Source organism: Rhea americana, unplaced genomic scaffold (genome assembly GCF_003343005.1).
Source record: "Rhea americana isolate MKP2758 unplaced genomic scaffold, rheAme1 scaffold_10, whole genome shotgun sequence".
Taxonomy (NCBI): Eukaryota; Metazoa; Chordata; class Aves; order Rheiformes; family Rheidae; genus Rhea; species Rhea americana.
Genome location: NW_028185039.1, coordinates 4,290,639 through 4,307,157, shown reverse-complemented (window position 1 = coordinate 4,307,157; position 16,519 = coordinate 4,290,639). Strand labels below are relative to the sequence as shown.

General features: G+C 41.4%; 2 protein-coding genes and 1 non-coding gene across 3 annotated transcripts in view; 2 read left to right on the top strand and 1 right to left on the bottom strand.

Moving 5' to 3' along the window:
- Positions 1-1,413: 1,413 nt before the first annotated feature.
- LOC146601643 (putative short-chain dehydrogenase/reductase family 42E member 2) lies at positions 1,414-12,401 on the top strand. The gene is given in 12 exon segments (XM_085302035.1): positions 1,414-1,524; positions 1,526-1,765; positions 2,322-2,417; positions 3,408-3,465; positions 4,129-4,247; positions 5,191-5,266; positions 6,795-6,877; positions 8,802-8,939; positions 9,952-10,017; positions 10,726-10,789; positions 11,511-11,584; positions 12,123-12,401. Coding segments are annotated over 12 exon segments (1,374 nt in total). The 3' UTR covers positions 12,372-12,401.
- A 692-nt stretch (positions 12,402-13,093) lies between these two features.
- Positions 13,094-13,175, bottom strand: TRNAL-UAG (transfer RNA leucine (anticodon UAG)). Its single transcript has one exon. It is a non-coding gene; the product is annotated as a tRNA-Leu (tRNA).
- A 378-nt stretch (positions 13,176-13,553) lies between these two features.
- Positions 13,554-16,519, top strand: part of EEF2K (eukaryotic elongation factor 2 kinase) — a 34,313-nt gene continuing 31,347 nt past the window's right edge. The window contains exon 1 of the mRNA XM_085301969.1: positions 13,554-13,912. The gene's annotated coding sequence lies outside the window, so the exon portion shown is untranslated. The remainder of the gene's footprint in view (positions 13,913-16,519) is intronic.

Genomic DNA, 16,519 nt, shown 5'->3' with positions numbered 1-16,519 from the left:
CAACCGCGCCAACGGCCGCCGAGCGGCCGCAGCCGCCGCTACCGCGAGGTGCTCATTTGCATCTGCGGTCCTATTGGCTGGCTGCCCAGCGAGGCGCCGAAGGAGACACATTGCCGAGAGGGGATTGGCCGGCGAGGGGTGGCGGGGCGGGGCCGTGGGCGGGGAGGCACCGCCCCTCCGCCGCACCGGGCCCTGCCGCCCGCCCGCCCGGCGGGGCGCGGAGCGGAGCGGCCGTGGAGTGCGGGGGCTGCGCGGAGGCTGCGCGGAGGCTGCGCGGGGGCGGGAGGGGCCCCTGAGGCTCGAAGCAAGGAGGGGCTGCAGAGCCGGAATGGGATCGAGCCCCCTAAATAAGGGGCGCAGTTGCTGCTAATGCCGAGAGTCTTGGCTCTCGCCTGAACCGAGGCGGCCCGGGTCCCCGCCCGCCGGGCTCCCACGGCCCGCAAAGCGGCCGGCGCTCGACAGCGGCCGGGGAAACCAGCGGAGAATCGACYGCGAGCATGAGCTTTCCTGGCTTCCAGTATCTCGTTCTAAGTAGCGGGTGCTTTCCATGACAAATTTGCAAGTGAGATGCACTGAAAACCCGCAGGCTCTCGGGTAGCTCTTAATCTTTCATTAAGGCACAATGAAGCGATACGGGTAACTCAGTACTCGGAGCCTCTGACGTGCTTTGCCTTTCAGTGATGAACACTGGATGGACGAGAAAGAACCTCTATAGTTAAGAAATAAGTGATTCGGTATCACTTTTCTTAATATACTCGTTGACCTGATTTTTCTCTTTCTCTCACTTGGCTGTTTTTTTAATTTTAGATCCCATGAAAAGYAAGGGATTCGATAGCCTTGTCCTGTGACAAGGCCATCAAGATACAGGAATCAGGCATGCCTCATCCCATCTGAAAGCCTCCTGCATCTCAACTCCAACCACTGCCACTAACTACGTATTCGTAATTTACACTCAGTTGTTGACTGATCCTTAGAATGGAGCAACAATTTCTCTCCCGCAAATAAAAWATTTCATCTGTTCCATTATTAGTTTTGACCCACATGCAGCGAACATCTTCGTTCATGCACACCGAGTTAGGGGAAAGTTGGTGTTCTTCTTTTATTATTCTGAATATCACTTGCAAATAGCTAATCCAAAATATGCAAGCCTTTTTTAATATGTTTTCAGGATGTAGACTATAATATAAAAGTACATGCTCCAAGTTTTAATAGCCAATTCATATTAATTTTTAAGGTTTGTATAATATGAGAAGTATGATTAAACAAACTCAAACAATCTAAGCAAAAATTTTAAACTGGTCTTTTAAAAGCAGTCTTTGAAGCCTGGAAATCTTGTAGCTAGTGTTATGCTTTATCTCTCTTAAACAGGTTATGTTAAGTAAAACTTTGCTGCTGCGAGTAGAGATTTTTAACATGAAACTTACTGGAATTGTCTGCATCCAGGAGCACTATGGAGCAATTTTCAACGTGGAAAAGAAATTGTTACATGTGTCTGGTAATAGAAGATGATGTTTCACTTCATAGGAATGACACAAAACTTGTACTGAGTGGGATAGCAACACCCTGGCATGAGAGCTCTAATTCTAACCTCAGTGGAAATGCTGGAGCACTGAATGAAAAAAGTATGAAAGCAGTGGTGACAGGAGGTGGAGGCTATTTTGGATACAAGCTGGGATGTGCTCTTGCCAGCTCAGGAGCTTCTGTTGTCCTGTATGACACAAACAAGCCTATTTGGGAGATTCCCAGTGGAGTAGTGTGTATCCAGGTATGAAAAGCTGTTTTTTTATAATAGGCAAATAACATTASTTAATTCACCTTTTTTCCATGAAGTCTTACTAGTCTTAGTTTTCACAGAATCTAAATACTCTTAAATGTCAAGAAACTTCTTAAAAGTTTGCATATTCTATGCATTTGTTGTCAGCTGGATTTTAATTTGCATCTGAAATACATATGAAAGGAAAATAATGACTTTTCAAATGCATAGTACAGAGCAGTTCTTTTTATTTCTGACTCTGAAAGTATTCTCCTCATGACCAAGTCACTTGACTCATCTGTGCCTTATTCACCTACAAAATGAGTATTATATTTCTGTATTTCCTTGGGGTATTATGAGGCTTAATGAATATTTTTAATATCCTTTGAGTTCCATGGAAGAAATCTGTTACTATCAACAAATACTAAAATTGGCCTGGTTTTCAGTCCCAGGATGCACAGTAAGTACAACTATGTATATGCATTCCCTTTGTGTTAACCCACTATGTGATAAATGCTAACCTACAGTTTTGAATTCAAGGCCAAATGTCTTTTCGTATGTATTACAGGCAGATGTCAGGGATTATGATGCCATTTTTGCAGCCTGTGAAGGGGCTGACTGTGTCTTTCATGTAGCTTCATATGGAATGTCAGGAAGAGAGCAAGTGAGTCCAAATCATTTTTTATTTCTCTGTGTAATTTTCTGCACTGAGTTAGGCTGGGAGATGTGATGCTGTAACACTGTTCTAGACTCTGTCTCTTCCGATTACCTGAGAGCATGAGTCCATGCCCGTGCTGTTTCAGTGAATTGCTCTGCGCAAACTGATGTTCTAGCTGTGGGCAGTCTGGCTATAGTTCAGTTTCTCTGGCTGTGAAATAACTTCCTCACAATTAGAGGCTTAAGCAATTAGAGCCTGAGAGGGATTTTGAGCCAGAAATGGTATTGAAGAGTTCTGTAATAGCAAGAGGACAGAAGGAGTGGCAGAGGAGGTGGCTTCCCTCCACGAAACCTGAGCTTTCCCTAAGTCTTTTTACATTGAACTCCTAGCTGTGAGGTCACTGGGAGGAGTGAAGCCTGAAGTAAATTATAAGTTAATTTATATAATTAAATTATAACAACTGCTCTATGTCAAGTCTTGATTGTTTGCCATTTTAGATAAAATGCTCTAAGGATCTACTTGATTTAGGGCTCTGGGACACATTTTGTATGATTAAAATTACACCTCTCCCTTTCCTACCGTATGTATTATAAAGAACTTCAACACTTACCTTAGCTAGATAGCTCATCAGAAAATTTTTGCAACTATGCAGTGCATACTTACGGAATTACTCTAGGTACAGCCGACTGGCCACTGAAGTGCTACTGAAGCATGGATATTTAACATGTTTGTGCAAGATTCATAACCACTGGAAATGTTTGTTCAGAAGCATTATGATTCTCTTTGTTTCAGGCTAACTACTCTGTAAAAATAAAAGAAAAATACAAGTGTAGTTTTAAAGTAACAATTTGACTTCTTGAAGTCTCAAATGTCAGTCTGAACAAGCTTTTTTAAAAAACAAAGCACTAAGCTCATTAGTTTTGCTTCACTGGGGGACACCTAGTGAATTTTAAATGTGTTACTATTCAGAAATGCAGAATTTCTCTATTTTCCTAGCTTCACAGAAAAGAGATTGAAACTGTAAACATTGATGGAACAAAATTCATCATTGACGGTAAGTATCTAACCTTGCCTATGAGTGTTGATATAACATATCAAAACATACCACTTAGGAAAAAAATTATGGGCATACACTGTTTTTTCACCAGACACTTTACATTTTTGGCAGAAGATGRGGAAACATGATTGTTTCTTTTATGTTTGATTCTGGCATAAGGTGTGATACGAGAGCCAGCACCGTAGTGCTGGCTGCTTCAGCCTTTCATGTCCATGTTTGACCTCCTGTCAGAATCTGTATCCACATAAGGAGCTGATTGTTTCCATGTGTATTTYGCAGCAGTATGCCTTGTTTCTACCAAAATAGCTTGTGGACAGCTAGTTTGTGTGGACAGCCCCTGAGGAAGAAACACTTCCAGTAGCCTGCCTGGCTAGAGCTGAAGCCCCATCCCAAGGCAGTGGCGCCAGCCCTCCCAAAGGCACTCTGTCTTTGCTTCCAACACCTAAATTAGGACATGCCACACTATAACGGACTTGGTTCTCAATTGGTATCTGCCATTTAAATAAGCTCTGCATATTAAATAATCCAATTATAAAATGGAAGGATTTGTTCTTTTAAGATCGGACAGTTTCTGAAAGGACCCATTGCCAGTTCACACAATATTTTCTTTTTCCATATTTCAGTTCCAACTCAACTAATTTACTTTATATATTGTCACAGCCTGCAAACAAAGGAACATCCCTAGACTGATATATACCAGTACAGTAAATGTGGTGTTTGGAGGGCTTTCTATTGAAGATGGTGATGAAGAAACTGTGCCATATTTTCCCATAGAAAAGGTATTTTGGCTGTATTTTTTTTCATGTTTCCTCTTTGTTTACTTGCTCATTTCTGAAAAATCCTGGAATTTTCATGACCCTATCTTCCCTGATGGCAGAATCTAGTGCCAAGGAAGAAACAGAATACTCTTTACACTCTTTGTAGATGCTGTTTGCAACCTTAACACACCAGTTTTACRTAAATGTCAAAACTCTTTGTTTGCTATCAAGGCATTGATTTTTTGAAAAAAAACCCATACACTTTCCCATTAACAAAATTCCACCTGAACAGAAGGATTGTGTTATATGGGTTGGTGCCTCTTTGACCATTTATSATTCATACAATTTAGCTGCTTCTCCCTTATTGAAGATGATATATATTCAGTATAGAGCTGATATGGGAAAGCAGGCCATTTTTATATGGTTACGTTGCGTTTAATTAAAAAAGAGAAATTAGTTCTGGTTGCTTTGCATACATTGTTGATTCCTGTGTTTTTCCTTTCTCCATCTTCTCTCCATCATTGCTTMAGTGTTTCATGAAATAGAGATGGGTAGATAAAATATTGAATAATATTTTCTCTGGGAGTGTGCCATAAGAAAGTGAACAGGAGAGTACAGACTAATCATAATGTCCGCAAAACTTGACTTTTGACTTTTCCATTACTTTAAAAACAAATCCAAATTGCAAAGTACTGATCAATTACATTCTTGGCAGCATTCAGAGCATACATATATTTATTACTTCTCAGATAGGCTAAAATTAATTAACTGGATTTGCAAAAACAAAAATGCTTGCTTACATTAGCAACAGGTATGTGATTTATCCGAAAATAATACCCCACAGATTCTTAATTTTGAGGTGTTTGTTGCCATCTGCTTTATAAAAACTAATGGAGAAGAGATGCCTCTCTGCTCTGTTATTTCAAGAGTAGATAAAAACATCATATTTGCTTTTTCTCTGTAGCATGTTGATCATTATTCCAGAACCAAATCAATTGCAGAACAAATGGTACTAGCAGCTAATGGAACTCCACTAGCAGGTACTTCTGTGTTAGAATGAATTTATAGTGGAATTTATTCCTCTTCTTCTGCCTCCCTAACATCCTGCATGTATTTATATCAGTCCTTCAGTGGACAAGATGTCCAGCAAATATGAAATAGTTACCTACTGCTCTCCCAACTGTAAGATTTTTCTCTAAAAAATCACTTTTAAATGCCTGTAGTTCCCATGTTGCTAACAAAAGCTTTTAGTGTGGTAGCAGTGAGTTCACTTAGTTGAAAAGATGAAGACAGCTTTAAATTCAAGAAAAACAGAAGTGTTTAATATCACCTTATTACACAACATAAGTAAAACATGAATGTTGATTAAATTGTTACCCCACAACACAGTTATATATTAAAGTCCAAAGGTACCTGATACTGCAGCCTGGAATTATTTATTAGTACTTCCCAAAGTTTTCCATGTTGAAGGAGCCAGTTATACACTTGAATACTTAAGCTCACCTGTGAGATACTATAACTGCCAGGGCAAAACAAATTAATGTAAAGTGCAATGTGATTCCATGTGACCAAATGATACTGAGCTAAATTTAGCTGTGGACAACTTATTGAAAGACTTGATTCACTTGATACTTGCAGAGCAATATAAAGAAATAYAAAATTATTGATGTGTGTTTCATCCCAGTTGGATTATTCTGTTTTTTAAAAAAGGGGGGGGGGAGAGAAGGTTTATTTATTTCCTCTTCTGTCAGCAGCTCTTCACATCAAAGATGCTCTAATTTTAGAAGCAATGTACTGTCCTGCATTTTTCAATGAAATTAGAAGCTTACACTAGTTTATCTATATAAAGGATGAAAATGATTAGCCACTGTTCCAAACATCCTGTTTTGATTCTGTGCCAGGATTCAGTATTGTACATGGTATCAAGATCTTCTACCACTACTATTAAGAATAACTACTAGAAGATGATGAACCAGATAACTGATATGCTTGGGGAAAATAATAAGGATTTTATGGTAGTCATTATGTTCTCACACTAAAGTTATCAAGAACTTCTACAGTAGTTTCAGTGGGAGTAGGATGTCCTACTGTTAAGAGCCTTTCAGCTCTATCTTGTACTGCTCATAAGTCATTATTTTCCTTCAGTAATGCTATGTAACATTAGCTTAGTTTCATCCCACTTTTTTTTAATCAATAACTTGTTCACATCAGCAAACTTATCATCACAGTTGGCATATTTGTAGATTGTTTTGGCACAGAGAYAACAGGTTAGACAAAAGTTCTGAAATATTTAATAATTCCTAGGAATACAAATATGTCAGGGCTTTGAGTGTTGCTGACAGGAGTTTTCTGGATTTTATCTTGTTATTCTGCATGTTGTGATTCTGCCAACATAATATCCAACTATTAAGTCAACACTTTTTTTGTGAATACAATTTTTTTTAGCTGGTGAGATTAATTTATTTCCGAGTATGTTCACTATAGCAGAGCCTTCATAAAACCAAAAAAAGTACTGATAATGTACTCTTATGAAAATCACTTTAAGAACAGTCTTATAAATTCTTTTAGGAGGCGGTATATTCTATACATGTGTTCTTCGCCCACCAGGAATCTATGGACCAGAAGAGCAAAGACATCTGCCACGGCTAGCAGTATGTATTTGATTTTTTTAGTCAGCAGAATTTTCTGTAAATGCACAACAGCTTCAGTCATTAGTGTTATGAACTGACTGACCTGTTTATCTGGCAACAATTCAACAATTCAGTTGTCTGTCGAGGATATTCTGACCTTTTTAACAGGTGTTGTATTACATCTATAAAGAAGTATAGTATGTTAAAGCCTTTTCGAAATACAAGCACATTTAAGTTTGTAATTTAATGTTTTCTATAATTAAAAAGATTCAGGCCAATCTGTGATATTTCAATTGTCTGTTTGCATGCAACTTAAACCAAATGTTTTAAAATATTAATGAAAAGAGATACGGCAAAATATCTTATTTCCAGTCTCAACCATTAACAGTTTTCACTATCCAATGAAACAAGCAAAGGAGTCAGAAGCACCTTCTAGTACAATAGGTTACTAAAGGACAGACAGCTAAGGTGCTCATGTTTTTTTTTGTTTGTTTTTTTCCTCGCTTGCTCTCTTTTAAATTGTAGGACAGTGTTTAGAAAATGATCCCTGCARAGTTACAGAAGTCAGTTATTTTAAAGGCGTCAGTACAATACAGTTATGTACGGTTTTGATGAAACAATACACTCAAACTCACCACATAAGTTTTTATTTTTATTTTGTGGCTGAGGTGGGGAATGTTGTTCAAGTCATCTGAAATCCATTTTGTCATCTTCTAAATAAAGTATTTTTAAATGGCATTTCAGTTAAAACTGAAATGTATTTTTTATACTCCAAAGAAATATTGGCATTTTAAACTTTCATTTAAAATTTTAAACTTATTTATTATGAGCTCATTTTAAAATACTGTGCCACTGACACATTTTGCAGTTTCTAGAATGGATCAAATAAAGTGATACTACTTTACATTGGCTTCCATTTTTTTCAGTCTAAGCTAACTGTTAAGTTTGATCCAATTTTGTGAATACTTCTGATCCATTCAGAACTCCATTTTACCTTACAGACAACATTTTACTGAGCTTTAAAATGGATTTTATTTTTAGAAATGGAGTGTACTGTGTTTAAAAGACAGGATTCAATCAAGATGATAGATGAGAGGTTTGAAAAAGACATTATGTTTTTATTTGCAGATGAAATATAGGCAATGCAAACTTTGCAGTGTTGCTCTTCTGATCTGCCTCAGTCCTGCTATCGAGAGATTATTTATTAGGGATAGAGATGAACTTATTGCTGGACACATGAGTCCAGGTAATTTACACTTGGGTTTAGGAGGGAAGAGACATTCAAGCAGAATGTCTTCCACTTTCCCAAAATATTTTTCCACAAATCAATGTGGTATATCATAGTACTGCTGAATTGTTGGAACAAAATAATTTCCACACCTGTGCGAGGGAATTGCTCTAAAATCATTTGTGGGTATATCATCTAATGTGACAGAATTATTAGAAAACCAGGACTAAAAGAGGACCTTGGAGTCATGTAGTCCATCTCCCATGCACAAGATCGATTATATTTTGACTATTACTGACAAACTCCATCTAATCCATTCTAACCACATCCAGTGGTGTAGCCTGCAATCTCCTGTAGGCAGTCATTCTTACCTATCAGAAGTACTTCCCTACTAGATAAATTGCAATGAGAGATACTTAGGTATGTCCATTACTTCTTATACTATTCAGCACAGTTTCACAGAACTGGCTATAATATATTCTTCTCTTGATTCTTTTTAATTGATTTGTATCTCTCACTGCAATTTATGTGCATTACTTCTTATACTATTCAGCACTAATTCACAGAATTGGTTATAATATATTCTTCTCTCCATTCTTTTTAATTGATTTGTGTCTTTTTTCTAAGTGGAGACAAAAATTACACTAGCATGAACAACAAAGTGTAGTGTACCTCATTTAAAAATGCAGCTTGCTGTGGTTTTGTTTGTGTCTACAGAAGAATATTGAGAGAGGGCTACTTAGCTTCAAGTTTGGGGATCCTTCTGCTAAGATGAACTGGGTACATGTGGAGAACCTGATACAAGCACAAATCCTAGCTGCTGATGCTCTCACTCCTGAAAAGAACTATATAGCTGTAAGTAAACAATAAAAACACCACAGCTTCATTTTACAGTGGATCCAGCAGGATTACTGCAGCAATAGTAATTAATGTTTGTGTCATGGTCGTTTAGCGTATATAATCTGTTTTTGATTGACAAATGTTCCGCTAACACTATGGTACCAGGCAGCACTGGCTGTGTGGTGTGTTAGTAGTTGGAAGACTCAGTTCGTTTTCTTTAAGAGTATCTCCTCCTTTGCATTTTTGTAATATTATGTTTGCCATTTCTGGAAGAGGAGCAAAGAATGTCTGATATGTCAGAAATGAAACTGGAAATTCTGGCAAATTTATCCTGTTTCCACTTTACATAGATCCAAACTTAGTGTTATGAACTGTGATAATCAGTTCTTCTCATATCATGTATGAGTAAGAGCCATCACCTCACCACAGCTGAGATTTCACACATTTATTTCAAAAGCAGTTGCAACTGTTTTCCTCCTTGTAAATACTATTCTATCTGATGAAGAAGAACCACCCTTAAAAGTATATTAGAAAGATTTTCAGAGTAGATTAAACTACTTTTTCTAGAACTCTAAAAGTAAAATGGAAAGAGGTAACTTGCACCTTGGTTACACAGATGGAGTCATGTGGATTTTCGTAAGCCTTAACTGGACAGACAGCTGAACATATTCCACCATTCGAGTACATTAAAAGCACAAATCATACGTGGCTCCGCTCTAAGTGCAATTAGTAATCTCAATAAAATCAATATAGTCATTCTTTACGGGCATATCTGTAAWAAATAATTCATACTACAGTATGTTAATCACATAAACCATCTCTCTCTCTCAATTTCACTGCACATAGAAGGGAACCTGATTGGAACATAATGCAGGTAGTTTGTTGATTTGTATGTCCATCCATGTGCATTTTATACTGCTGTATCTTTTTTAATTTTTAAATCTATTTATAAGAGGTGAGATAAAAGAAGTCAACATGTATGTAGTAGTATTTTCACTAATATGTTTCTTTTTTCCCTCTTTAACAGAGTGGTCAGGTGTATTTCATTAATGATGGCGAAAAATTCAACCTTTTCGAATGGTTAACTCCACTAGTGCGTACAATGTATACTTTAAATACATTAATTTCTTTGATGGTATACAACTATGGCTTTTGTGTGCATGCTAGGGATTTGGTAGGTTTGCTTGGGGTGTAAGAGTGTTCTGAATGTGGGTTTAATTCCTGCCTACAGTTCAGTGTGATCAGTGCTGCAACAAAGACTACCTAAGGTATAACATAAGGTGACTATCTTCACTGAGACCAAAGGTCCACCTGAACCAGAATCCTCTTTCAACTAGCCCTTATGGCATCTTCATTTCTTGAGCGTTCATCTGTTAACAGTGGATATTTTGGGGGCACAAAAATACAAATCCTAATTATTAACCTGTAATATGTATTACTTTCAAAAAAAATTTGCTGTTAGTGACAGGCTCAAAACCATAAATATGTTACAAAGTTAAGTTGGGTATCAGTGCACCACAATACATGCATCAATTTTTATAAGCCTTTTTTTCCTCAATTTTTAAGGCAGAGTGGGACTAGGGATTATTTCTCACATAGACTGCCATTTGAAAATTAGATAGCGTCTGCCTGCAACATTTAACTGGAAACTCCTGAAGAAAGAAAATCTAAACTGTAACAGCAAAGATGCAGTTTTCTGTTTCATCAGTAAATATTTACACAAATATCTTCTATTCTGAAACTTTAAAACTTGAGTTTTCTACTTCTTTTTTTTTTAATCACTGTTTTTAATCCTTCTCAGTTTGAACGATTAGGTTGCAGTAAACCATGGATACGTATTCCTACTTCCTTAGTTTATGCATCAGGTAAAATATTAACATTTCTCTCTGTGCTGCCCACATTACTCCCATTTCTTACTGAAATATAATCATTAATTATGAGTTGTTTTAATTTCCCCACAATTTTTACTTTCATGTGTAAARATATGTGTAATTTTTATTTTTGTGTATAAAAACAATATGCTTTGGGCTCACCTAGTATACAATATTTAGRGGTGGAGGAGTGCATGCACTATGCAGCATGCTAAAAGAAGAATGATTGGTTATTTTAAGTCCCATTAATAAGCATTTTAAATCCTTATCAGATGTATAACTCTAGAATTAATATTATAAATATAGCAAGTTAAATGTAAAATTCTCTGATTCATGAGATATGCTGAAGAGTGTCTGCTTTACTTACAATTTCTCCTTCTCCTATACCCAACACCCTCTCCAAAATCAACCTCTATCTGCAACTCAGAATCCAACTTTGCATAGTTTGTTGTTACCACATTTGTGTGATGTCCCACAGTCTTTTCACTAGAACTACCACCACCGCTCCAAACCCTTTCCACACGCACCCACCTGATTCAGTCTGATTGAGGTATGAAARATTAAATCCAACTGTGTAAGCAAGTAGTCCTGTCAATGTTAGTAATAGTGACTAGAGCCCTTAGACATACAGTTATCCTTCACTGAGATATGCTGCAGTCATGACGGTATAGCCATTTAATATTCTTACCTCAAGTAATGATCTTTTGTTATGCAGCGATAATAATGGAATATCTTCATCTGATGCTGAAACCATTTGTTGAATTATCACCTCTGCTGACCAGAAATGAGGTAACGTGTGTGTTTATACCAGGGCCTTAATTCTCACGGGATGCACATTTGAGCTTGTCAGCAGAAAATGTCCCCAATACTATGTCACCCTCCAATTTTCAAGGAGGTATGTGCAAGGAAGTGCATTTTAGGCAGTATGTCATGTTTGTTGAGAAGAAAGATAAGAGTTTATGCTTGCAATTTGGGAGAGGCTGCTTCAGGTCCTTCCTTGGCCCCAGTAACCTGTATGGCTTTGGCTGGCTAGATGCAACCTAATTTTTAAAGATACTTAGGTTTTTATCTGCCTCCTTACATAGACAAACAAGAGTACAGAACACTTCTTGTGGATGTTTTCAAGACTAGAAGATTCTATTTTGCAGACTTTGCTTAGTCTTTGGGCTTTCAAGATCTTCCTTTTGGGCGAACATTTTGAAAGACAATGTGACATATGTCAATAGGACATGGTGTTTTTAATTTTCCTTTAACTGGRTTTTACTACCATTTACAGGCTTTGGCTCAGTTTCCTGTATATTCACATCTGCTGTTTTTTGTCCTGCAGGTACAGAACATTTCCATAACCCACACGTTTCGCATAGACAAGGCACGGCACCAGCTGGGCTACAACCCAGAGAAGTTTGCATTTGCCGATTCTGTGGACCACTACATTAAAACAAGACCAGAAGCCCCGAATCATCACGCCTTCCTCAAAGTTTTGCTTTCTTTAATGGTTAGTTTAAGTTTGATCTTTCTTTCTTTAAGATTTGATGGCCTTTCAGCTCTGCATTTTTTCAGAGAAATGCAACGTTGACCTGCGTAACGGGCTGCTGCGGATTGCTCCCATCTCCACGCTGCTTATGGTCCCCGTGCAGCAAACAGGCAGTTACTTTTCAGATTGAAGGACAAAATTTTGGCGTGGCAGCAGCCGCTCTGAGGCAGCAAAGCGCAGGGAAGGCCAGCGACCATCACTGAAACGCACCGGAGCCGCGACCGTTGGGTGCGTTTGCCTCACACGCACCAGCCTTCCCCGCGGACTGACGGCCGGGCCGGGCCGCGCGCAGCGCCTGTAACGGCCGCGCGGGGGCGGCGCGCGCGCGACTCCCTGTGGTGATTTCCTCGTGTCGCTGCGCGCGCCGGGAAATAAAACGTGCGTGGARGTGCTGCGCTTGCTCATGTGCTGTAGCGGACACCCGCCTCTCCCCCTCGGGCTCTCCGACAGGCGGCGCCGGGCCCTCCGCGGCGAGGCTGCCCCCGGACGGCGCGGGAAGCCGGAGCAGCTGCGGAAAGCGCCCTCGCCGACCTCAGTCGAAGCCGGTCGGTGCGTACCGGCGCGGAGCCGCCTTCCCCGGCGCTGCATTCCCGGTTGAGCGTTTGGTTTTACTGTTTCCCGGCCACCCACCCTGCGCGCGGCCCTGGAGGCGCCCCCGCCCCGCCCGGGGGCGGCTCCGCCTCGCTCCCCTCCGGGCACTCTCGCCGCCGCCGCCTCGCTCCCGGGGGCGAAAAGGAGCCACCGCGGCGGCGACAAAAACTTCTTGGCAGCGGTGGGATTCGAACCCACGCCATCGAAATGACTGGAGCCTAAATCCAGCGCCTTAGACCACTCGGCCACGCTACCGGCTGGGTGCTGTGCCGCCCGCGAGGCCCATATGAGGAGGGCGGCGCGCCCGCCTTCTGCCCCCACTGCCTCCCCTGCGCGCTCCTTCTCGCAGCGCCTTTCGGCGCCGCCGCCACCCGCCGGGGAAGCGCCATTAACGCAAGCGGCACGGACTCCACCGAAGCGCCGCCGGGAGCGCCCCGCGGCCCGCCGAGGACGCCGCGGCCTCCCCGCGCCCGGCAGGTGGCGCCGCCGCCGCGACCCCTGACCCCAACGGCCGCCGGGCGGCGTCGCGGGGAGCCGCGTTGCGCGGGCGCCCCCTGCTGCCGCGGCCGTCGGGGGGGACGCGCGGCGCGGCACGCGCGCAGGGAGGGATGCGGCGCGACGCCGGCGCGGCCCCTCGCGGGACGGCCTCGGCGCCGCCGCTGCTCCCGCTTCCCCACCGGGCCCGGGAGGGCCGCAGCCTCCCGCAGCACCGGTCCCGGCTCTGCGGAGCCGCTGACCTCCCCCGCCAGCTGCCTGCCGCAGCGCGTTTTCAGCCGGGCTGTTCCCACCCGAGGCGGGAGGCCCCTTCCCCTTCGTGCCGGCCTGCTTAGTCGACATGGGGCCGCCCAGGCCAGTGCTGTAGTGGTGGCAGCCTGGTCATCTGTACCTGCAGCGCTTCGTGCTTGCTTATCTGCTGCTGCTGAGCTGGGGCCGGGTGCAGGCAGGTGCCTTTCCACCGCAGGCAGGGATTTACCAAATTTGGGCTGTCGTCGGTGAGTAGGATGTCGAACGGTCTTATTATAAGATGCCTGCCTAGAGCAAAGAAATTTGTCTGATTTCTTTTTGGAGAGAGCTAAAAACTTCAGAGCTAATTGCAGGATGATTAAAACACTAATACAGATAAATGATGTCTTCCTTTCCTATTTTTCCCATAGGAAGTCAAGCAGTGGTGCTCAAGGAAGCTTTATGCGTGTATATTGTACACCTGCCTTCTGGCTCAAACAAGGTTTATGGCCCAATGGATTTACCATAAAAGAAAGGACTGGCACAGGAGTTTGTTCAGGGAATGAAATTGTTTACAGGCAATTATACATCTGGATTTTCAAATTAATCCAGAGCAAAACTGCTCTGAAAGTAAATACTGTTTGGGATGTGCTTTCTGTTTTCTTTTCAAGAACTGTCATTCTCCAGAACAGCAGTTTCTAAACAGAACCTCATTTAACATGCTGGAACTCTACAGGCTTCACTGCTATTAGAAAAACATGTACACACTGCTGAGCATATTAAATGAAAGAATAATATGCTAGACTTGCAGGTTATTAGTTTCCAATTTTTAATTTACTTCAATGTTTTCAAGCAAAAAATAAGTGTGAATTAAATTCCTTAAATGTTAAAGTAATAGTAAGTAGCATCTAAATAGAAAACTAAAAAGATAAAGCATGTCTGGGATAATACTGTCTAATTTTTAATTTCAATATATATCTTGTTCAGCATTTTATTAAACACTTTTTCATCACCAGTTGGCCTTTTAAGATCACAACAGAGAAGAGAAGTAAAAATATAACCCTGAAAAGTACAGCCTTGCATCAGGTTGCCGAAGTTGGCTTATTTGAAAGCAAAGGTGTAGCTTGAGCCAGTGTAACCTAATTGTATTCCTAAACTGGCAAAATATTCTCAGTAAGGATATGTAACATAATACAGCTACATGCCATGAGGTCTCTTCTAGTCCCAAACTAAGCTGTGTGTTTAAATAATATTAAAGCCAGTTACTCATGTGATTTGTTCTTCATATAATCGCTCTCATATATCACATTAGTTAAAAATTCTGCCAGTACTAGCACCCTACAATAGCAGATGGTGATCTTCTTTTAATGTTTATCAGTGCATTTTTGTGCATTGAGAACAGGGCATCTGGCCTCAGCCAGGCCTGTGTAACTAGTGTGACGGGTCTCTCCGGCACTGCTCTGTGTGCACCCACCCATGCCCTGCTCAGCTCCAGGGTGCACAGGGCACGCTGGACTGACTGCCCAAGAAATGGGGATATAACCAGGGGTGGGGTGAAAGAGCTCTGTTATTGATAACCATTAGTATTTACGTCACTGATCAGTAGCTGGGAGATGAATAGGACCTCAGAAGTTTTCTTCACAATCCATAAATGCTGTAAATGTGTTTTATTTAAACTTAACATCCACAGGCTACCCAGAAATGTGCCAGTAGGAGAAAGCATTAAGCAATGGCTCAATCTAGTCTCTGCCATATATTCCTGAATGAAACCCGCATCCTTAAATTAATCTGGTGAGTTTTGTCAAAATTACAAGTATCCCGGAGTCATGGGCTGCACTTCAACATGTGTGTTCATGTTCATGTATGCACACATGCTTTTTCCCATTCCGCAAGTTAAACTTTGATTTAACTTACTTAAGAAATCCGGGGGAGGGGAGTTTGGCAGAGTCAGATAGTGTGCTCTGCATGTTTTTAATTAAATATTTGTAATCTTCCCCCCTGAAGATTATTTCAGCACTAATATTGGAACATCATTTCTATTTTGGTTTACTACTTTTTGACTACTAGGCTTGCCAGATAGAGCAGAGGTTGTGCATTTCTTTTATTTTGCTTCTGATGCCACCAGAGACTATCAGTATTAAGTATATATTGACATTTTCAGTCTTGGCTTTGTAACCCCTGCTCATAGTAAATGATGCTAATGAGGATTATATACATGAGTAAGAGACTCAGTAAAAACGGCAGACTCCTACCAGGGTGGCAAGCTGCCAGTTAGGCCAGAACCTGTTTATACTAATTCCTATGTAACACATAAAAGGTGCAGAATTTTATTTAATTTTTCCACAAATTTTAGTTTGAAGAAAAGCTTAAACATGGACACTTTCCACTCAGTAAGTGAATGTTTTAGGGGAAAAAGTGAGGATGAGTGCTTTGAGGAATACTTATTTGAAATATTTCGTGCATATTTCTACCATTTCCCCTGGGGGAATTAAGTGTTACACAGTTTAATTCGGCAGAAGAGCTGGCCCAGCGGAAACAGATGTGAAAGAAAATTAAAAAGCTGCTTCCTGTTACCAGCAGGGCACGTGAAAACCCATTTTCTCTGTTTTTCCATCACAGCGTCTCTGCCCCCAGCCCCGTGGCCTCTCCCGTGTCTAACACCTTACCTAACGGGGCTACTCGAGTCTTTCTCCTCAGCGTGTTTCCATTTTTCTCACAGAAAACGCCATTACCTGGGAGACTTTCCCCCTGTGCGGGGCCCGTGAGGGACGGGGAGGCGGCGCGAGCGGGCAGCGCTTCCCGCCTCGCCTCAGCAGGGCGGCTGCGCGCCCGCCCGCGGGAGGGCGGGCGGCGACGCGCTGGCAGCGCCCTGCGGC